General features: G+C 40.6%; 1 protein-coding gene across 1 annotated transcript in view; it reads right to left on the reverse strand.

The window, feature by feature from the left end:
- Positions 1-23398, reverse strand: part of CSMD3 (CUB and Sushi multiple domains 3) — a gene marked incomplete at its 5' end in the record, with an annotated part of 687334 nt that overhangs the window by 87238 nt on the left and 576698 nt on the right. Inside the window, 4 exons of the mRNA XM_081322366.1 lie at positions 5096-5269; positions 7593-7787; positions 14913-15098; positions 22083-22271. Of these exons, the coding sequence (XP_081178492.1) occupies positions 5096-5269; positions 7593-7787; positions 14913-15098; positions 22083-22271 (744 nt within the window). The remainder of the gene's footprint in view (positions 1-5095; positions 5270-7592; positions 7788-14912; positions 15099-22082; positions 22272-23398) is intronic.

The raw sequence follows: 23398 nt of genomic DNA on the forward strand, positions 1-23398 counted from the left end.
GTATATATCCTTTGTATATAGAGTGAGTTTTCATGTTTAAACAATGGATCTCTGCCTCAGGCATTGGAAGAATAGTGTTACTGTTCCTCTCTCTATACAGGTGGAAAAGACAGAAGAATGAAAAGTAAAACTGCAAGGGGATTAGTTTGTTAGATGTACTTAGGGAAGGTATTGGGCAGAATTCTAATTGAAAGAGTATAACTACTGATAATGAACCAAATTTGAGAAATGATGAGTTTATCCCAGACAGGGGACATGGAGACATTTCTGCTCTTCAGAAATGTATGAAAACATATTGTATGTTGTTAACTTAGAGAACAAACATAACACACATAGTCCTCATACAATAATTCATTTAAGCAATCATTTCAAGTTGCAATGGCACTGAAAAAACTGACTTACAGCCAGTCCTTGCACTTATGGCCATCACAACATTCCCTATGGTCACATAGTTATAATTTTATGTATGTATGACAGTTACAGTGTCCAGGATCATGTGATCAACCATTTGCCATGTTCCCAGCCACAGCCCGACAAGTAAAGTATAAGGGGAAAGCTGCATTCACTTAACAACCACATGGTTCACTTAACAATTTTTGCAAAAAAAAAATGGGCATGACTCATTTAATAACTGCCTTGCTTAACAATAGAATTTCTGGACCCAATTGCGGATCTAAGACTACCTGTAATGTAAATAGGTTTGATTTACAGCATGTTTTGCATATGTTTAAGGCTGCTTGCTGGATGTTATAAGTGTGGCATATACTGGAGGTTAAAAAATGTACAAGAATAACTGGAATATTCAGGAAATGGTTTAAAAGAGAAGGCTGTCAACTCTACAAATGAGCATGGCTGCAGTCCTTTTTTCCTACTCATTTTGCCACATAGAGCAGAGGGGGGGGGTTGCCCAGGTGCTTAGTTAGTCTAAATACATTTTTATCCCATGGGAACCAAGGCTGTCCTGAGACTGCAGGCTGGGCGTTACGGAAAAAGCCCACCAAGAAGATGTATTGCGGAACGTAGTTGCTTGTATAGCCTTGGGGATGGGATTTTTTAACTTTGTATTGGGGAATTGTTATGTGTGTCTCCAGATTTGGTTTCACTATTGATGTGCTGATATTTTGCAACTAATAAACATGTTTTTTGAGGAATTTGCAAGCCTCAGAGTCTGGAGACACATGTAACAATTCCCCAATACAAACTTAAAAAATCCCTCTCCTAAAACTATCCAAGTAACTACGTTCCCCAATACATCTTCCTGGTGGATTTTTTGTGCAACGCCCAGCCTGCAGTCTTGGGAACAGCCAATGACCTTGGCTCCCATGGGACAAAATATTATTTAGACTAGCGAAGCACCTGGGCAACCCCCCTCCCTCTGCTCTATGTGGCAACCAAAAATGAGTAGGAAAAATGGTTGCAGCCATGCTTATTTGTAGAGTCATCAGTTGGCTCCCCATTGGGGAATCGAGCTCTGGTCTCCCATGTGACAGGTGGGGATACTTACCACTATACCACCAACACATATAGATAATTATATCAATAATGCTTGCAATCACATTAGATATGAGCAAAGAACAAAATACAGTGTGGTTTGGAAAATTGGACTTGGCCATTCTGGTAGGCACAGTGTTACAGATGTGACTATACGTACAAGTTTGTATTCAGATGATGTTACCTTGCTGCCTGAGAACCTGAATGACCTACATTAGATTGTACTATCTGAAGAAGAATATTGATCTGAAAATTAAGGTATCAAAGGCCAAGGTAGTTATGTTTGACAAGCAAAATGGGATGAATGATTGCAAGTTACATAAAATTTAACAAAAAACTAGAGCGAACCTATCCATTTATGTCCCTTAGATGATAGATTGTTTACAGGGGAAAAAATGGCAAAAGGGCTCTCAAGAAATTTTGTAAATATTGGCAATATGTAATCTTTTGTGAAGAATCAATACTTGTTAGAAGAAGCTCCAACAGGCAGTATGGAAGAGGATGCTTCTGACCACTTCACTATATGAGAGTGGGTTATGTCAGGAGAAACATCACATGAAGTTGAATAAAATAGGCATTAAAGCATCAGGAGTGGATGGACGCTGCATGAATGATGTCTGAACAGCAAATGTGAACAAGCAGTATAAAAACAGTAAATTAAAGTGATTTGATCATCTAGGTCTAGGATGATTGAAGATGGAATTGCAAAACAAATATATGACCTAATAACGATTGGGCCAAGAGGAAGGGACAGAAAAAATAAACTGATGTTTGGAGAGAGTTGCTGAAATGTTGAAAACTTGAAAAAGGCAGAGGTGAAAACTCTAAAGAATAAAAGGGATTGCATGGATTGGTGTAAGGGGCTAATAGAAGAGAGAAAAGATTTCAAGGTTAAATCTGTACTGTATAGGGATTGGATTGGCTGTACATTATTTCAACTCTGGTTCCTTTTCTTATCTGATGTCTTTAATATCTCTAGCTTACCATTGCTTTTTTTTCCTGCCTTCTGAATAATGTTGCTTTTCTGACAGGGAAGAGCTGAGCATACATTTATGTGTGTAAAAGTGTGTAGTTTGGGTGTGTGTGCATTGTAAGTATGGATGCAAAGTATGAAACCAACATTGCCCAAGGGTACCGTCGGCTAGACAATGTCGGCTTGCGACCCCCAGGGGAAGAGCCTTCTCTGTGGTAGCACCAGCCCTGTGGAACCAGCTCCCCCCTGAGCTTCGGATGGCCCAAGATCTCCAGTCCTTTCGCCGCGGCCTCAAAACACTCCTTTTCCACCTGGCTGACCTGGACTGACAGGGATTTTAATTATGTTTACAATTTTAACTCTAATCTTTAATTTATTTCAACTTTAAATTTTAATTTACTGTACAGCAGACATGTCAAACACAAGGCCCGGGGGCCGGATCCGGCCCGCGAAGTGGTTTCATGTGGCCCGCGAAGCCATTCTGGAAACAGTGAGGGAACAGCTCCCACTGCCTTGGCCTTGGCCCAGAGACCCTCCTTCTGCCAGAGACCCTCAAATCTTTCCCACTCCTGCCCAGGCCCCCATAGGCACCGTTGATGCGAACGATGTAGAGCTGGCCACACCCACCCAGTAGGCCATATGCACTCTGGCCACGCCCACCCAGTAGGTCACGCCCACCCAGGCCATACCCACCCAGCCCCCTGAGAGCAACCGCAATGCTGATGCGGCCCTCAATGAAATTGAGTTTGACACCCCTGCTGTACAGAGACCTTTAATTTTTGTTGTTGTTAGCCGCCCTGAGTCCCTCGGGAGATAGGGCGGGATATAAGTCCCATTAATAAATAAATTAAATAAAATAAATTAAGCAATAGCATTTATATAGCACCATTACTGTCTTTTTTCATAATATTTTAGCAGAATGACATTGTAAAGTGGTTCCACTTAGCTTCCCACTGCAAAACAAATTATTAAAAAAAAATAAGACAAATAACTAAATGTATCCACTGTGTTTTGCACCCTGTTTATCTTCCTACATAAAAAGCTTCCTTAGGTGCTATTTAAAAATGTCTCTTAAGGGAATAAGGAGGATAGCCTTTAAGAATTATTCAAGTACTGGCATATTCTCTTTACAGGAAAGAAGCATCCATCTGGCTTTGTCTAGTCTGGCAAGCAAAGCAGGGTCAGGACTGAACAGAACTTTGATAGGATGGTTTCCAAACAATATCACAGCAATAAACAAGGGAAGTTGAGTAATATCACAGAAAAAAAAAACAGTGACAAATACTTCCATGTCATCATAAAGAAAAAAGAAAAAAAGAGGGAAAAAACCCTACATGAAACCAGCCAGGTCATCAGGAACTGAAATTAAAGAATACTTTAGTCTTTAACACAATCTAAGAAAAGCAACCTAAGAAGTATAACCACTTTATTTCGACTTAGGGTGAACATTTAAAAGGATTAAAGATGATTTTTGCAAGAAGAGTCAGACCACTGCCAATTAAAACATTTAACCTTAACTAGGTAAGTTATTTACAAACAGCCAAGAGTCTTAAATCCTATTTAATTTTGGATAAACTAAAAATTGCCAAGCCATTTTTCTAAAACTGATTTAGAAAATAATGTCCAGTGACCTTATATTTTCTCCCCTCAAAATATATAAAAAATAAAGAAAAAAAAGCCCAATTTTGATCTAAATGAATTACTGTTGGGGCTCTGTAAATACCCTATGCCAGTGATGGCAAACCTTTTAGAGACCGAGTGCCCCAAAAACGGCCCCTCCCCCACCTTGCACCCCTGGACCACCCCTCACACCGCTCCACTCCCTGCTCCGCCCACCCACAGGGCCACCCACCACCTCCACAGCCTGCCGTAGACAGCCCAGGTGTCCCAGCAGCACCATGGCAGCTAGACTCTCTGCCCACGCCCCGCAGCATCAACTGCATGCCACAGGGTGCGAGGGCGGAGTCTTGCCCCCGCTGCCTGGCTGCCATGTGTGGGCCGCACTCTGTGTGGGCCGTGCTCAGGAATGACTCTCCGGGGGGGGGCTGCTGATGAGGAGGGGGCTGCAGGGGGAGGTGGGGCTGAGGTGATGGCGAACGTGCCCACAGAGAGGGCTCTGAGTGCCGCCTCTGGCACGCATGCCATAGGTTCGCCACCACTGCCCTATGTTAATCATTTTGCCTTAAATATATGGTACAATTTATCTTTAATTAATCTTAGCATAATCACAGCCATCCTCAATGTGGCTTATTCATCTGTCACATTTTCATAAATCCAATGACTCACTAGAGGAATGGAAACAAAGGCACTGGAAAAAAATGTTAGAATTCAAGTCAGAATTTTTATACGGAAGTTACATGATATACTATTTATTTATTTATTTATTTATTTATTTATTTATTTATTTATTTATTTATTTATTTATTTAACTTATATACCGCCCTTCTCCCATAGGACCCAGGGCGGTTCACAAGGCAATTAAAACAACATTACAATACAAAAATTAATAACAATTAAAATAGATTAAATTTTCCTTAATTAAAATCTAAAACCCCTATAACTCTGATAACTCTGATACTAAAATATACCCAATTTCTTTTTGTTTGTTTTTTAAAGCATGTGTTTCCTTACCTAAGCATCTTGTTTCAGTTCCACTCCATAGTCCAGAAGAGAGACATTCTCTTACCGCTGAGCCCACCAGCATGAATCCTAGGTCACAAGTAAAGATAGCAGTCGAGCCATATGTAATCTGAGTTCCAATTTTATTCCCATTTGGAGGTATAGGAAGTTCTCCACAGGAAATAACTTTGAAAAGAAGAAATATACATACATACATAAGAAATATACACTCATACTAACAACAAAATAAATTAAAAATAAATGTTAAAAAAGCAGCAATGACAATAAAAATGCTAAAATCTTTAGGTACTGGCTAGGATAAGACCTACTTGGAAAAAAAATCAATAATCTGAAGTGTGTTTTCAACAGTGTGCTGGTAAAGTGACAGAAATGTGATTAAAACAATATTGTGCAATGCAATAAAATTGATTCTGCAACTACTGATATGTCTAAGGCTGATTTTGAAAACTGCAGATAGAATAAAACTGGTGAATGTACTTTATTTTAAAGCTATCAGCCTCAAACGATTATGTGGGCTGTATGGAAGTTTCAAAGATATTCTTGTGTAGTTAAAGTTTCACCGATATAATCCATGACATTTTTCCCAGCAGTAATGCCAGGCTGAGGATAATAGGCTTATTATCCTCATATGAAAAAACTACCATATTGAAAAAAGGATTGTAAGTCTCAGTTTGTTGATCTTCAAGATTAACACGAGATGTTGAAAATAAATGACTACCTAATGTAAGCACCAATAAGGACCTGGAGCTAGTTGATTCTGAATGATACTTCAGGTCCCGGTGGAATGAACGGAGGTCAGGGGCAGTCCTAAGCTACACTGGCAGCTGGTTCCAAAGGGCAGGCGCACCCACTGAGAAGGCCCTATCCCTGGGTGTTGTCCGCCGGCAATCTCTTACCGGTGGTACCCTGAGAAGACCCTCCCTGTGGGAGCGCACTGGACGAAGGGAGCTTGATGCCGGCAGCAGGTGTTCCCTCAGATATCCCGGACCCAAGCCATTTAGGGCTTTATAGGTCATCACCAGCACCTTGAATCTCACCCGGAGGGCAACCGGGAGCCAATGCAGCTTGCGGAGTAGAGGTGTTACATGGGAGTATCGGGAAACCCCCATCACAACTCGCGCGGCTGCATTCTGCACCAGCTGAAGCCTCCGAGTGGTCCTCAAGGGCAGCCCCATGTAGAGAGCATTGCAGTAGTCTAAACGGGAGGTCACGAGCGCATGAGTGACTGTGCGTAGGGCATCTCGGTCCTGATAGGGTCGCAACTGGCGCACTAGGCGAACCTGGGCAAAAGCCCCCCTGATCACGGCTCCTATATGGTCTTCAAAATTGAGTCGTGAATCCAGGAGGATGCCCAAGTTGAGAGCCCTATCAACGGGGGGTAACACCTCACCCCCCCATCATTAGAGGTGGAATAGTCTGGTTAGCCTGAGATGCCGATATGCGCAGCCACTCAGTCTTGGTGGGATTGAGACGAAGCCTGTTTCTCCCCATCCAGACCTGGACCGCCTCCAGGCAACGGGACATCACGGCGAGGACATCGCTGGGTTGGTTTGGGGTGGAAAGAAAAAGTTGGGTATCATCAGCGTACTGATGATACCCCACCCCGAAACCACAAATGATCTCACCCAGCGGCTTCATATAGATGTTGAACAGGAGGGGCGAGAGAACCGACCCCTGAGGAACTCCACAAACCCGAGGCCTCGGGGCGGATCTCTGCCCTCCCGTCAACACCGACTGCGAACGGCCCAGGAGATAGGAGGAGAACCACCGTAAAACGGTGCCTCCCACTCCCAACCCCCTGAGACGCCGCAGTAGGATACCATGGTCGATGGTATCAAAAGCCGCTGAGAGATCTAATAGGACCAGGACAGAGGAACAACCCCTGTCCTGAGCTTGCCAGAGATCATTCACCAGCGTGACCAATGCCGTCTCCGTGCTGTATCCGGGCCTGAAACCCGATTGGTATGGGTCCAGATAATCAGTTTCCTCCAGGAACAGAGGAAGCTGATGCGCCACCACACTCTCAACAACCTTCACCAAAAAGCGAAGGTTGGAGACTGGACGATAGTTATTTAAAACAGCCGGGTCCAGGACAGGCTTTTTGAGGAGGGGTCTCACCATCACCTCCTCCAAGGTGGCAGGAAAGACAAGTTAGTAGTATGTTGATTGTGAATCTATCTTCGTTATTGACTTTGCTTATCAGAAGGTCACAAAAGGGACCACATGACCCTGGGACACCGCAACTATCATCAATATGAGTCAGTTGCCAAGGGGTCTGAATTCTGATCAATTGACCATGGGTTGCTGCAGTAGTCATAACTGTGAAAAATGATCATAAGTCACTTTTTAGGTGCTGTGTAACTTCAAAGTGTCACTAAATGAACTGTTGTAAATTGAGGATTACCTGTACTTCTTAGTGTTAATCTCTGCCTATCTGGGAGCTGATTGCTGGTGAGGATGTGTTTTGGATTCAAATATGAATACTTACTTTGGCAGTATGGCCTCTCGTTTCTCCAGCTCCAAGTTCCATTAGCAAGACATTCAATGGATTCTGGTCCCAATCCATGGTAGCCTGGATCACAGCTAAAAACTACTTTTGTTTTGTACTCGTAGTGAGATCCATTCACTATCCGCCACCTTCCATGTTCCAGGGTAAATGAATTAATGCTTGGACAGGTAACAACTTGAAATGGAAAGAGAAAAAAAAGGAATATATTTGGACAGCTTCAGAGAGTCAATCCTTGATATCAGTTTATGTACTAGGACATGAAACTATCTTAATTTGTAAATTAAACAATTGCATAAAAATCTACAGTTTATAGGTAATTCTGGTTTTATTTCCAATTAACATTTTATACTTCCTTCTTTGGCTACAGAGACTGGTTGTTTTATTGCTCAAAATAATTAATTAATGGACCACATATTAGAATTTAAACGGTGGCTTATTTGATCGGTGATATAATCCTTATTTATTTATTATTTATTTATTTATTTGTTTTTATAAACCGCCCTTCTCCCGAGGGACTCGGGGCGGTGTACAGAATAAGGTAGGTATACAGATTGAACAATAGTGAAAAAAACAATAGTAAAAACAAACTGGGACCCCAATTAGAGCTATCAGGCCAGGCCGGACTGCTGGAACAGGTGAGTTTTTAAGTCGCGCCAGAAGGTGCGGAGGTCGGGGGCCATTCGGATTTCGGTTGGCAAGCTGTTCCAGAGGGCTGGCGCACCCACTGAGAATGCCCTCCCCCTGGGGGCCACCAGCTGACATTCCTTGAGCGGTGGCACCCTGAGGAGGCCCTCTCTGTGGGAGCGCACAGGACGGTGGGGTGCTGACATTGGCAGAAGGTGCTCCCGTAGGTAGTCCGGACCCATGCCATGTAGGGCTTTGTATGTCATTGTTAGCACCTTGAACTTCACACGGAAAGCAACTGGAAGCCAGTGCAGCGCACGGAGGAGAGGTGTGATATGGGAGTATCGGGAGGCTCCCAAGAGTGTCCGTGCCGCTGCACTTTGCACCAGTTGAAGCTTTCGAGTGGATCTCAAGGGCAGCCCCATGTAGAGAGCGTTACAGTAGTCTAGGCGAGAGGTCACAAGGGCATGGGTGACTGTACGTAAGGCATCCAGGTCCAGATAAGGCCGTAATTGGCGAACTAGTCGAACCCGGGAGAAGGCCCTCTTGGTCACAGCTCCTATGTGATCTTCCAGGGAGAGCTGCGAGTCTAGGAGGACACCCAGGTTGCGGGCCCTATCAACAGGGGGTAGTAACTTGTCCCCGATGTTAAGGGATGGGATGTTCTGAGTATCCTGGCTTGCCGGTACGTACAGCCATTCAGTCTTGTCCGGGTTCAGTTGAAGCCTGTTCCTCCCCATCCATTCCCGGACCGCTTTCAGGCAGCGGGACATCACGTCGAGGGCATCACTGATGTTGTTTGGAGTTGAGATGAAAAGCTGGGTGTCATCAGCATACTGATGGTACCCTACTCCAAAGCTGCGAATGATCTCGCCCAGCGGTTTCATGTAGATGTTGAACAGGAGAGGCGAGAGGACCGACCCCTGAGGGACTCCGCAAGCGAGAGGCCTCGGGGTCGACCTCTGTCCCCCTGCCAGCACCGACTGCGAGCGACCCTGGAGAAAGGAGGAGAACCAACACAGAACCGTGCCTCCCACTCCCAGTCCCCTGAGGCGTCGCAGCAAGATACCATGGTCGATGGTATCGAAAGCCGCCGAGAGGTCTAATAAGACTAGGACAGAGGAATGGCCCCTGTCCCGGGCTCTCCAGAGATCATTTATCAGAGCGACCAATGCCGTCTCCGTGCTGTAGCCCGGCCTGAAGCCCGATTGGTACGGGTCTAGATAAACCGCTTCATCCAGGATCTGAGGAAGTTGGTGCGCCATCACGCTCTCAACAACCTTCGCAAGGAAGCGAAGATTGGAGACTGGACGAAAGTTATTCAATGAGGATGGGTCCAAGGTGAGCTTCTTGAGGAGAGGTCTCACCACCGCCTCCTTCAAGGCGGTGGGGAAGTGACCCTCACTCAGAGAAGCGGAGATGACCGCCAGGAACCAGCCTCGTGTCCCCTCTCGAGCTGCATAAGCCAGCCAGGAAGGGCACGGGTCCAGTAAGCATGTGGAGGAGCTCAACCTCCTCATAATCCTGTCCACTTCCTTAGGAGTCACAGGATCAAATTCCTCCCAGATGACGTCGACAAGACTGTCCATGCCTTGTTCTTCCAGCTCAGCCCAGTTGGAGTCCAGGCCGGTTCGAATCCGAGCAATTTTATCCAGCAGATATTGACCGAATTCCTCGGCTCGACCCTGCAAGGGTTCCTCCCTCACCTCTTGGTTCAGTAGGGAGCGAGTCACCCTGAACAAGGCAGCCGGGCGATTATCTGCGGACGCGATGAGGGTGGAAAAGTAGTGAGGATTCTTAATCGCAATCGGTCGGATTCGGATCGACTGGATCTCCAACGGCTCTCTAGGCCCCGTCTCCGACGCTTCATCTCCCGGAGCTCCGTGGTGAACCATGGGGCTCGCTGGGATCTGCGCCGGGTCAGAGGCCGCAAGGGTACAACTCGGTCCAGAGCCTCTGTGGCTGCCTTTTCCCAGGCTTCCACTAAGGCATCCGCCGAGCTGTGAGCAGGGAGTGCATGTGCGTCCCCAAGCGCTGCCTGGAACCTATCAGGGTCCATTAGGCGCCTAGGGCGGTACCATCTGGTTGGCACCGCGCACCCATGGCGGGGGGTGGCAAAGGGGAAGTCTAGCCGCAGGAGGTGATGATCGGTCCATGACAGGGGCGTAACAGTCGTGGCACCCCCACCGATATCATCGCGCCACCGTCCAGACAAGAACACCAAGTCTGGGGTGTGGCCTCTCTCATGAGTCGGTCCAGAAATTATTTGCGACAGGTCCATGGCCGCCATGGAAGCCATGAACTCCCGAGCCAGATCGGACGATCCTCCCAGGGACGGTAGGTTAAAGTCGCCCAAGACCATGAGTTTTGGGAATTCAACCACCAACCCTGAGAGGACATCGAGTAGCTCGGGCAGGGCTGCCGCTGCACGATTAGGTGGTAGGTATGCCAGCAGCAGGCCCAACTGCGCCCCCGGGCCGTATCTCAGTAGGAGAGACTCACACCCGACCATCTGAGGGACGGTGGTCTCTCGTGGGCTAAGGGATTCCCTGATGATAACTGCCACTCCCCCGCCCCTCCCATGGGTCCGAGGCTGGTGCAGCACCTGGAAACCTGGCGGGCAGAGGTCAACCAGAGGGACACCACCCTCTGGGCCCAGCCAGGTTTCCGTGATGCAAGCCAGGTCCGCGTGCTCGCTCTCCACTAGGTCACGAACAAGGTGAGCCTTGTTAGCTATGGACCTGGCATTCAGGTAGACCAGCCTTAGCATAGGAGGCTGCACACCTTCGCTCCCGGGTCCTCCGGGGAAGTACAGAGGGTCGGAGCGTCTCACCGCTTGTACAGAGCGGAGATGACACTCCCGGTGACGATACGGCCCTCTGTTTGTGCACCTTCTGCCGTTCCCCACCATCCTGGGAATAGGATGTTCGTCAGTACGCCATTGGGTATTGTCGGCGACTGGTCCTCGTTTCTCACCATCGTGGATGGTCGTAGGCCTGGCCTGCGTTATGGTAGCCGGAAGGCCTGCCTTCCCCGAGCAGCCATACTCTTTTCCCGCCCCCCTCCCTAACCCGACAAAAAACTTAACAAGAAACTTAACCAGGGGCCTCTTGTTGGTCTTGTGATGGAGGCCCCTGACCCTGCCTGGCCATCTCTCAGAGGCCCAATGGTCGGGCCCGTCATCAACATTTCTGGAATACAGATGATTATCCTACATCTTGAAGTATGATGTTCATATTACTTTTTTTAATGAGAATATCTGATTTCACTTTTGACTAGTAAGTTATTAATATCAGCAGAATCACATCATTAGGATCTAAACATAATTACTCTTTGTATCAGAAAATGAATATATGTCATACCTAATAAGAGAGCTTTTTCTCCCCTAACACTGTCCTTGTCTATAGGGTGGAAAATCAGGTTGCACAAACAAGTGACAAAACGTTGCAATTACAATTACACCTTATTTCTATGACGCTTATATCTAGCTGGATTGTATTCAATACTGAAACTAATGAGAGTACTTCGACATATTTAAATAATGATCCATTTAGGGCTTTGAAAGAAGGAACACCTCTTATAATTCACACAACATGTTGTCAGAACCATGACATCAGATGTTTTTGCATTGACACATATCTTTTCTAGGTTAAAGGCTTTTTCCTCACCATGTGTTATTGGCTTAATTGCCTTTACAGTGATGTTCCACATGTGGAGATCTTCATAGTTTCTGATGCATTCTTATGAAGCAAGTTCTACAGCAGATGGCTTAAATAAACCTCAAAGGTCTTTCTCTTCTCTCTGTGTTACTCACTTGATTTTAATTTCCCAAATAACTATTTTGCTTTATCTATTTTCTATTCTTCCCTGTCACTATGTCACATGGTGGCATCCAGCTATAAAAACAAAGAATGAATGGATGATGTATATGTGTGTATATGTGCATGTATCTATGTGTCTGTGCATAGCAAAACCTTCTACACACTAACAACTTAGTGAATTTTGTCTGTTCCTTTATGAAATAAGCAACATTCTCTTCTTCTGAAAATACAAATGGAACATCCTTTCAATCATCATTAGCATCCTAATTACCATATGCATAATGTTTGGCAATAATTAAGTTCTATTTTGTTCATTATAAGAAAATGAAGCACGTTTTGACTTGTCTTATTAAAGTTTGGGGCATAATACATGCATTTTGTATTCAAAGGAGGATTCTATCTCTTCTGTGCTTTTGATAACTATATAGTATCTCCCTCCAGCACTGTTTATTTATTTCCAATCTGATCATGAAGATTTTGAATGTATAAATTCATTACATGAATCAATAGATTCATTAAACAAGAGTTCTCTAGTAGATTACAAAACAAAAACAAAAAAACCCCAACCAAACATAAAAAACCAATAACTTTTGATAACAATTAGCCAGGAAAAGGACAACGGAACAATGTAAAATATATAAGATTTGTAAGTCCCAAACATTCCCAGCACCAAAAAATTTCCAAGCAGTTAAAATCTATAATTTTAGCTGCCTTGAAAAAGAAAAAGACAATCAGTTGATTGTCTATCTAGTAGAAGCCAAGCAATTTTCCCAAGCACAGTATTGAAATAAGAAGGTCCTCAATTATCTATCCCATCATTTAAGAATATATTTTGCCAAAGGAATAATGGAGAAGATCTTTAAAAAGAAAGAAACCAGTTCCCAGAAATCAGCCCCAGCCCCTGTCTCCCAAGCAGAATCTAGGTAGAAGCCAGTTTTTAGAAATGCAGATGTGACGACCCTTTCAGAAAGGTTGGAGCCAGGAAGCTAAAAGCCGATGAGATTAGAAAGACAAAGACCCCTAAAATCTACATCCCCCACCTAAACTCTAAGGACAGGAAACATAATAGGATTAACCCACCAATACCAAAAAGAACACATTGAACCTCAGGTCAAAGTTCATGCCACAGGAACAGGAACTGCAAACACAAAAGCCTAAGAAGGTATAAAAACCCACCACTCTCAGCAACATGTGGTCAGCTTTCCCAGAGCCACACTTCTGTCTGGCTTTGCTCTTCAATAAACTGCAACCTTCTTTCTAAAACAGTCTGCATTTTGTTTATTCCTGGCTTGGACTGGACCCTGATGAAGATTTATCAGTCAACAGTGTTAATCAGTGGTGGGATTCAAATATGTGAACAACCGGTTCTCTGTGGATGCCGCTTCCAGAAGTCCATTCTGGGCTTGGGCAACAAAAATTAGCTACCAGTTCTGCTGAAGTTGTGTGAACTGGCTGAATCCCACCACTGGTGTTAATGAAGAATTCTCAAAGATGTCCAAAGAGTTTGGACAGAAATATATACGGAGGAGATATTATTTTACCTACTATATGGTCCTAAACTGTTCAGGAAAATAAGCCTTACTTTATTTTGTGAGGTTTCTAGAACTGAAATTACACAAGTGCTTTGAATAAGTTTGAAACTGTATAGTTTATATGAATTAAAGTTGGTGTAAGGTGAGACTACACAGACTCACATAAGTCAGGTTGCCTCTCTTCTGAATAACAGTTTTTGTTTTTGTTTTTTTAAAAGGCTTAAAATTTTATGAGATGCAGCTGCATAGAATTGTTAGCTGGAAAAGATTCTGCCAGATTTGTGATTTCTGTCTTACAGAGAAGGTTTGGAAAAAAAATCTCCTAAGAAACTTTTTGGATTTGTTTTTTAAGCCCCAAATGTTATCTGCTACAGGTAGTTCTAATACCACTGTAACTTCAAAAGGCCGCTAAACAGGACATTAAGTGAGCATTAAGTGAGGACAACCTGTAATGATGTATATTCCACTTTAATTAAGGTTTTTCTTGAATACAGATAGTCCTTGACCATAACTGGAACCAGAATTTCTATTGCTAAGCAAGGCAGTGATTAAGTGAATTGCATCCAATTTTATGACATTTTTTGCCATAGTTTTTAAGCAAATCACTGCAGCTGTTAAGTGAATCAGGTGGTCATTAAGCAAATCCAGCTTGCCTTTGCTTTTCAGAAGCCCTCTGAGAAGATTGCAATTGATGATCAGATGACGCCAGGATGCTACAAGTATCAGGACCTACATTTTGACCACATGATTGTGAGGATGCTGCAACAGTAGTAAATATGAGGACTGCTGATAGCTTGCTTTTCTCAGTGCTGTTGTAGCTTAGAACAGTTACTAAATGAATGGTTGTAAGTTGAGGACTACTTGTACATACATTCACCTAGGTCTTTGGGATGCTTCACTCATTATCTACAATCCTTTTAAATCAATAATTATTGGGAAAGCAAAACATTAATAATTTTAATTTAATTTTAATTCCATTTATATCCCACCCTTCTCCGAAGACTCAGGGCGGCTTTACAAACTTAGCAGTAGCCTTCATTCTATGTATATGCCTGCTTATTAGGGCTTTCACACACACCCCAAGCGGCATTATTACAAAGTCAGCTTAATTGCCCCCAACAATCTGGGTCCTCATTTTACCTACCTCGGAAGGATGGAAGGCTGAGTCAACCTTGAGCCTGGTGGGATGTGAACCTGCACTAATTGCAGGCAGTTGGTGTTACTTAAGGAGGCATTAGCCCACTGCTCCACCAAGGCTCTTACATAATGATCTTTAACTGTTTAACAACAAAGCAAACAGATCTTTTCTAGGTTATGCTTACCTACACAGCGAGGTGTTTTATTATGGTTGCTCCATGTGCCATCTGGCTGGCAGGATGCAGTGGTCAGTTCCTTGGATGAAAGCCGGTACCCATCATTGCAAAAGTAAGTAACGTACGTGCCTACTAAATAATCCGTAGTTAATATCCCACCATTTAATGGAGCTTTTGGAATTCCACAGGAGATAGCTGAAACATTAACACAGGCAGGCAAAACGTCATTTGACTACACTGGCAAACTCAATTTCTATGCATATTATCTCTAACATTCAGAAATAGAATTATAATCAAACACAAAAACATGACTTTAGAATTCTTAAAATTCTTAAAAATGCTTGGAAGGATTAGCAAATTTGCAGGCGTTGACTACAGGGCCAATTTTGTTTTCTGTGTATATTATCTCCAATCTTCAGAAATAGAACTGTAATTCAGATATGAAATGTGACTAAAAGTGCTTGGCAGTATTGCAGCATGAAAAATAATGCATCATTCATTTAGACTTTTTTTGTTTTGTTTTGTTTTCACCACCACCTGTTCTTGCAAATGAGTTTCTGTTTCTCTTAAGTGGTCTCTTTATCTGTAGTGAATGTAGTCTGGAATCCAGGATTGAGGGGCTACATTCCAGAGGAGCAAGAGACAGCAAAATTTAGATAGTTTTGTTGGGAGGAAGAGGGTCAAGACATGTCCTCCCTAAAGATTTCTCAAAGTATATTTTTAATTATGCAAGTAATCTGCTTTAGTTTGGCAAGATTTCTGTCTATACATGAGGAACAGTAAAGGAAATGGCTTAGAAGAAACTCAGCATGTCCCTTTGCAGTGTTTGAAGCAAAAAAAAAAAAAACAACCCCTCCCAATGAATACAACAGGCTTAGGATTCAGGTGCTTACATGTCTTTCTGACTTTATTAGTGTTTTTTTTTCTTCAGAACTCTTACATTTCAGATTGAAGATTTGCTCTTACTAAACAATATATTAAACATTATTTATTTAGTCATCAAAAGGTTGGTTTCTTCTAAATATGACTGGGAATACAACTGCTTTCGGCTTTTGAGCAGAAAGGGACCTACTGAAAGAAGAAAACCATCTCAGGGCCAACTTCTTACAGAAGTTGAAAACTCAAGAAAATGCAAAGGTATCAGGATTGGAAAGAATGATTCTTTTTTTCTGAATAGGAAAAGTGGAACAGGATCTATATTGATATTTTAGAAAGACTCTCGTTCCACTCCTGTGAAGGCTTCAGGTGATATGTTCAACTGCTTGCTGTTTTTATTACAAAGAACTATTTCAAAAGGATATGCTGCTGCAGTTTTTACTAGCTGGCTAATTTAGCAGCATAGCATCACTGCTGGTCTCTGGGCAATCATTTGGTGAACAACACACTTTTTTCATACTTTCTTTTGCAAATTATTTGCTCTATTTTCTTACTGGGTTAGAACTAGCAGAATATTTCTTGATACCATTTCATTCAAGTATTTTCTCTTAAAGGTTTTCAACAATGTGTCATTTCACTCACAAATATGATGCCCGGAACAATACAAATTGAAGACCAAGGTCAGTCTATTCACATTCACTTCCCTATCTGATTTATATCTTTGAATTTTGTACCTGCCAATCAGCATTGATAAAATAATTTATAACACTGAAAAGAAACAAAAGAGATTATTTATTTAAGTCAGGGGTGTCAAACTGCTGGCTCGCGGGCTGGACGCATCATCTGGAAGCCACGCCCACTCCATTGCCAGCAATGGCAAAAAGGCTCCGAAACATTGCGCAACGTCACATGATGTCACAAGTTTGACATGTCTGGTTTAAGTTTTGAAATTATTCTTCCTTGTCGCTGATGCTTGCTTATTTAATAAACATGTTTAAAAAATTTTATACATTCTGTAAGGGGGATGCAATAGATATGTATGTGTGGAGTATTTTTTTGGTGACTTGCTAGAAATTTTCTGCGGGTAAAAATAAACTCCTTGTGTCTTTGTATGCGTATATTTCACAACCAAGTCCAATAAAACAAACTAATTCAATAAAACTAAAACAAAGGGGAACTATTGATTTTGAAGTCATTAAAAGTATTTTAGAAGCCACAGAGAATCCTCCTTGGAAGAGTTTGTATAAATATCCATCTGCATCCAACAATCTGGTGTTTGCAAAAACAGCTGTTGAAAGAGACACTATATTTTATTAGCCTCTTATACAACCCCAACTAATTCTCAGTTAGTGTGGCGTGCAGTGTACATGTTTAAATAACATTGCATCAGGGTCAGGTTTAGGATAAGGACAAATTGGCATTGGCCTAGGATCCCAAAAACTTAGAAGAGGCAATACCACCCTTCCTTCCTTCATAATCATTCTAAAAATGCAACTTTTTTGCATCAGCAGGCAGTGGCACCATAAGCCAAAACAAACTATGAATGTTATACATAGTATTCCTCAACCTCTTCTTTTTTCCAACATTGGGTATTGCTCAGAGGATCAGGACAATCAGTTTGAAGTCCACCCACATTGTTTAAAATGTTGACCTTACTGAATTCACTTAGCTATTCATCAAATAGTGATTTTTCAGGTGGATAAGATAACACTCAAAACTCTTACTTTTGGAAATCATTAATCATAATTGCAGTGGCAAGACAAATGGAAAGCAAAGACAATATTGATTTATGCAGTACCCTATCTTTGACTGCTAATCTAACATTACAATCAGCACTTTTACCATCACCATCACTGTACATACCTTTCAAAGGGGTGTAAAAAGCCAAAAAGGAAAGAAAAAAGAGCAAAACATCTCAGCAGCAATCAATACCCAGATAAACAGAGATTAACACCAAGATTAAAACTAGACAAGGAGACAAGAAGTAAATAAAAGCTCAAAGAACTACGAACTCAGATAAACAGCCTAATCAAGGAACCACCAACCACCAAGCACACTCCACCAATACTAGCAAGCCACTAGTATATAAACAGAAAGCAAACCCCACTCCCTTCTAGCACTGGTGATGTTACCTAGTTAGGTAATGAAACATATGCAAGAAAACAACCAAGCTCAGAGAGCGCCAAGGATTCCATACTTTCATTATTTTTATTCAGGTTTCAGACAACTTCTTTATTGCCCAAATCAAGAGTTATTTCCCTTTAATTGAATCCACAGGGATCAAACTTTGTACTAAAGGTAAGCTTTGAGCATTGTTTGGAAGAGATATGGCAAAGTATGAGTACAGCATCTCCTTGAAGCCATAACCTTTTTTTTATGGCTTCCAGATGAGTTTGCCACAGGATGCTGCTGTATCAATGAATTGCATAACAGACATGGCTATTATCATACATCAACTACTCAAAAAGACACATCTGCTTTCCAGATTACATGGGAATCTAAAAAAGATACAACTGTTTTAAAAATACATTGCTGTTCTACTTGTTTCAAAACATTTTTTTTTCTGAAATACATACTGCATATGCTACTTTCCTTTAGATTCGAGAGGATAAAAATAGTAAAAAAATATTCAGTTTAATTTGTGGATTGATTCATATATGCAGGCACAGAGAAAGGTTTATCATCATATCATCATCTGCTTGGGATTCCAATAATTATAATGGGAAAATATTCAAAAAGTTCTGCAAAGCTGTAACAGTCATCAAGAACAGAACTTTACAGGGACAGGACAGTCTGACCCAAAACATTTTGCATATCACTACATTATGCATTAATTTTGGGACCTCCTTTGACTGGGCACATAACCAGCTAAACAGATATAGTTTAGAGACAGCTCAGCTAACAAAATCACACTGCATTTAAGTACTCAAATTCACAGGTATTTGTAGAGCATTTTGCTGTTTTTATAAATCAATAAAACTTAGATAATTAACATAAGAGTTTTAAGTAAACTTTGTTTCAGTAAATTTAAATGGAGTCCTCTATTTGGAACTCTTTAGTCTTTTAAGAAATGAATCTCAGGAAATTTCAAATCCTGAAAATCATGCGTCCAGCAGCAAAAGGCTTGCATTTAAATTGGGAAAACATTCTGCTGGCATTTTTCTATGGGTATATTCACTTGTATATTGTATGTCTAAATTGCAAATGTTAACTGTAAATGTGTATTAATACATATTCATGCTTTAAGTGGGAAAATGCATTTAAAGAAAATTCACATTTAAAATAATATGAGTGGCATTATGAGTGGAATATGAGTGGTAATATGAGATATAATTTTCATGAATGCTGGATACTGATGAAATGATTTCCAGATAATGCTGCATGAGACAGACATCAGCAAATATTCGTTGTTTTGTATAGCATTATATGGAAGTCATTTCTCCAATTCATTTAGGATATTTTAAGATTAGTTTGCCATTAACAATATAAATGACAATAATATTCTGGTCTCTTAGAAAACATTATATACTTAATTAAGCAATACAAAAACAAAACATTAGTGAGAAAATAATACTGCAGTTAATGATAATAAAATAATTGGCAAACAATTACTTGAACACAGTTGGCATTGACAAAATCACCACCAGACAATTACAAAAGGCAGCTTTACCTAGAATAGTGAATAGTAGAATAGAAGACAAAGAATTGGAAAAGATCAGAAAGTATCAAGATTTGAAAATCAAAGTTGAAATATTATCACATAAACTAACCATGGTGGTGGTCTCAGTGGTTATGACCACATTGGGTGCCATGCCAAAAATTCTTGGAGAGCACATAAAAAATCTGCACATTGACAAAATTTCCATGTGTCAATTACAAAAGGTCACTCTGATTGGATTCACACATATACTATGCTGATCCTACATCATCCTAGGTTCTTGAGTTATAGCTTGAAACCTATGAAGGCCAACATCACCTAAAGAACTGATAGCTGTGTTTTCACGTTATAGTGAACATAATAATAATAATGAAAAAAGGAATATAAAATTCATTTTTCAAGTGGATACAAATGAAAGTCATGCACTAAATGTGAACAAAAATAAAACAACTTAAAAAGTTCTTGTACTTTGAACATAAGCTAGGTTGATAAAACAATTTCAATATTAATTAATTAGCCAAAGTTTATATTCTGCTTATCTCCAATATGTAGAATGGCTAATATCCAAATAATAAAACAAAATAATCATAATAATGAAACTCATAAAATAGAATTAAGATAATAATTAAAACAAAAAACAATGTGATATCCAAGGGTTACAAGCAATCCATAACAGAACTCTAAATCTCCAAATGCTATATGGTTTTTTTTTTCCTGAAGTACATTCATTAACCTTGTAAAAATGTTATTTAGCACCATTTTGAAATACTCCTTCTTTCTTTATGCCATAAAATATATATTTCAAAAAGGAATTAAACAGGTAAAATAATATACATGTAGAAACATCATAACTATGGCAGCATTTTTAGAATTAATGACATTTTGGTACAGGAAAATGTAAGAGGTAAAGAAAAATGCATTTGCATTTGTTTCAATAATATGAAATTCATAATCTCTTCTGAGTTTTGAGTTAAAGTAACTGAAAATAATGTTCCCTGTTTTTGCTGCTAAATGTAAAATAGTATTACACTGGATATGGCTGCAATGAAAATGGAAGAGGAGATATATTTAGAATTGGTCAACAGACAATTTACTGGTCAATTTATTTGGAGTCCAATGAGTTTTACTTCATTATTTTATTTTATTTATTCAATTTCTATAGCTGCCCATCTCAAACAATGACTCTGGATGGCTTACAATTCAGAAAATATATTGCAATTAAAATATTAAAAATATTTTAAAACAATAAAAAAATCCAAAATAAATATATATAGCAGCTGAGATACTTGGCCAGTTATCAATAAAACCAGGAAATGCAGCCCCTGACACATTCAGGACTCCAGGCTTGGGAACACAGCTGGATTTTTAGGACCTTTAAAAAGGCTTACAGGCTTGGGGCCATTCTAATGTCCAATTGGGAGGATGTTCCACAGCAGGGGCCACCACAGAAAAAGATAATCTTCTATTCCCTGAAAGCCAACACTCTTTGGCTGATGGAATCTGCAGCATGTCCATTCTGCTAGATCAAGTTAGAGGAGTATAGATTCTTGGAAAAAAAGATGACTCCTCCAGGTAATCCATTCCTAAGCCATGTAGGTTAAATGTTAAAGGTTCTGGCCAGGATTTTAACAAAAGGAAGTTTGAAATCCTATTGTTAACATGTCTCATAGGAGAGCATTCCATAAAGAAGACCCCATGATAAGACCCTTTCTCCAATCACCAATACTCTAATGTCTAAAGGTAATGAGACAGAAATGTATTCATTAAATTCCAGTGTGAATATTAAATCTCATAAATTCTGATATCAGTTAACAAACAAAAATCTTTTGGTGCATATGAAGTTTCTACTGATGACAAGCAAGTAAAGACCATTCTGTTCAGTGATCACTGGTACGATTTCAGAAAACTAAGAACTACTCACTTCCTCATACCATCATTTCTATGTGGTAACTTATTGCCTGAGTAAGCTACTGTTCATAAAGACCTATGGTAAAGATCTTAAGACTCCATTTATTTTGGACCTCAGTCATCTTCAATTAGCCGCAATGGTGCTAAAATGAAGAAATGGGTATCATGGTGTCACGATACCCTTTCCATACTTGCATCACAATTTGCATGCAAGTGGATAATGTCAAGTCTTTTGCCACTTGATCTCCTCACATGCCTATTTATAAATGGCCCAATTTAGAAACAACACACACTATTAATTGTGACTGGAAAGCAACTGGCAAACCAGTTACGTTTCATGAACTGGAGAGATGTGTATTTTTAACTAGCTGCTGTGTGTTATATTAAGGAAAGTAAGCAGCACTGCACATGAATCAGGATATATGGGGTGGTTGGCATTTGTAGAAGTGTACATAGATAGCCTTGGAAAAAATAAGGGGCAGTAATTAACCCTTCCCCCAATAAAGAAAGGAATAAAGAAGAAACTCAAGATTGGCCCACTTTGACTCTGTTGAGCATAAGAGGAAAGGAACAGAAAAATCTACCAAGCTTTCAAAATTCTGTTTTTATAGCTGCTATCCATAAAGTAGAGCTCTAGTATTTTTTGTAATGTCTCTTTCCTGACCTGGTCTACTTCAAAGGGCTAACATTATCAGTGCCAAACTATGAGAATATAAATTTGAAATGAAAATCTTAACCTTGACAGGCTGGTACAGGTACATCCCATGCATAGTATCCAAGGGGAGATTTTCTACACACAGCGGTGCTTTTTCCAATGAGACGGAATCCTCGGTCACAAGCCCAGCGAACCACACTGTTCAGCTGTCCTCCTGTCTGGCTTACAATGAAACCGTGAGGAGGTGACTCTGGAGTACTGCAGTAAAGAGCTTGAAAAATGGAACAAAAGAAACAATGCATGAATTTCTCCCTCCTATGATGTTAATTATTGTACTGTTTAATAGCAGACAGGTGTCTGCAGGACACTGCAGGACACTGCTTTTTAGCAATGATGCTACAAACAGTGAGAAAATAAAACTGCCTGTTTACCCTAACAGAGAAAAATAATTCCATTTGTTTTGGGTTCATATTATAGGGGATGTTTTCCCTGGCATCAGATGTGCAGATAGCGAGATCGACATAGTTAAACTAAATTTCCAATCCACCAGCAGGATATTGCAACTTCCAGTGTTGAAGTTTTTACAAATTTGTAATTGATACTTGTTTTAATGTGAATTCAAGGTAATTTAATATTAGGCAGAAAGAGCAAGAAAGATGATGTATATACTGGCTGAATAAAAGGAATGTGAATGCTTTTGTCAGGAAGGGGAGGACAGAGAGCCACAAAACATATTATGTGGAATATGAAAATGACTTGTTATTTTTTTATAAATGTACATCTCTCTTTCTCTCTCTCTGTCTCCCCCACCCCCCGCCGCAGTGGAGTTTTGCATAGCAGACTGTCTTTCACATCCATATCATGTTGTAAGGAAGCTACTGATGATAAATAAATGAAGGAAAACTGGCTTATAATTTAAAGGTTTTTAGGATAATTCAGAAATGAACACTGGTATATACAAACAAGCATTCTAGTAGTAAATTCTTTTTGTCTGTGTTCACTGCTTAAAAGCAGCATGCTTGAATCTCTCTCTCTGTGTGTGTGTGTGTGTGTGTGTGTGTGTGTGTGTGTCTGCGTCTGTCATTGTCTGTCTGTCTGTCTGTCTGTCTGTCTGTCTGTCTGTCTGTCTGTCTCTCTCTCTCTCTCTCTCTCTCTCTCTCTCTCTCTCTCTCTCTCTCTATATATATATATATATATATATATATATATATATATATATATATATATATATATATATATATATATATATATATATATATATATATATATATATATATATATATATATATATATATATATATATATATATATATATATATATATATATATATATATATATATATATATATATATATATATATATATATATGACAAAACTGGAAACATGGATCACCATGA

This window comes from Vipera berus (genome assembly GCF_964194415.1).
Source record: "Vipera berus genome assembly, chromosome: 3".
In the NCBI taxonomy this organism is placed as follows: Eukaryota; Metazoa; Chordata; class Lepidosauria; order Squamata; family Viperidae; genus Vipera; species Vipera berus.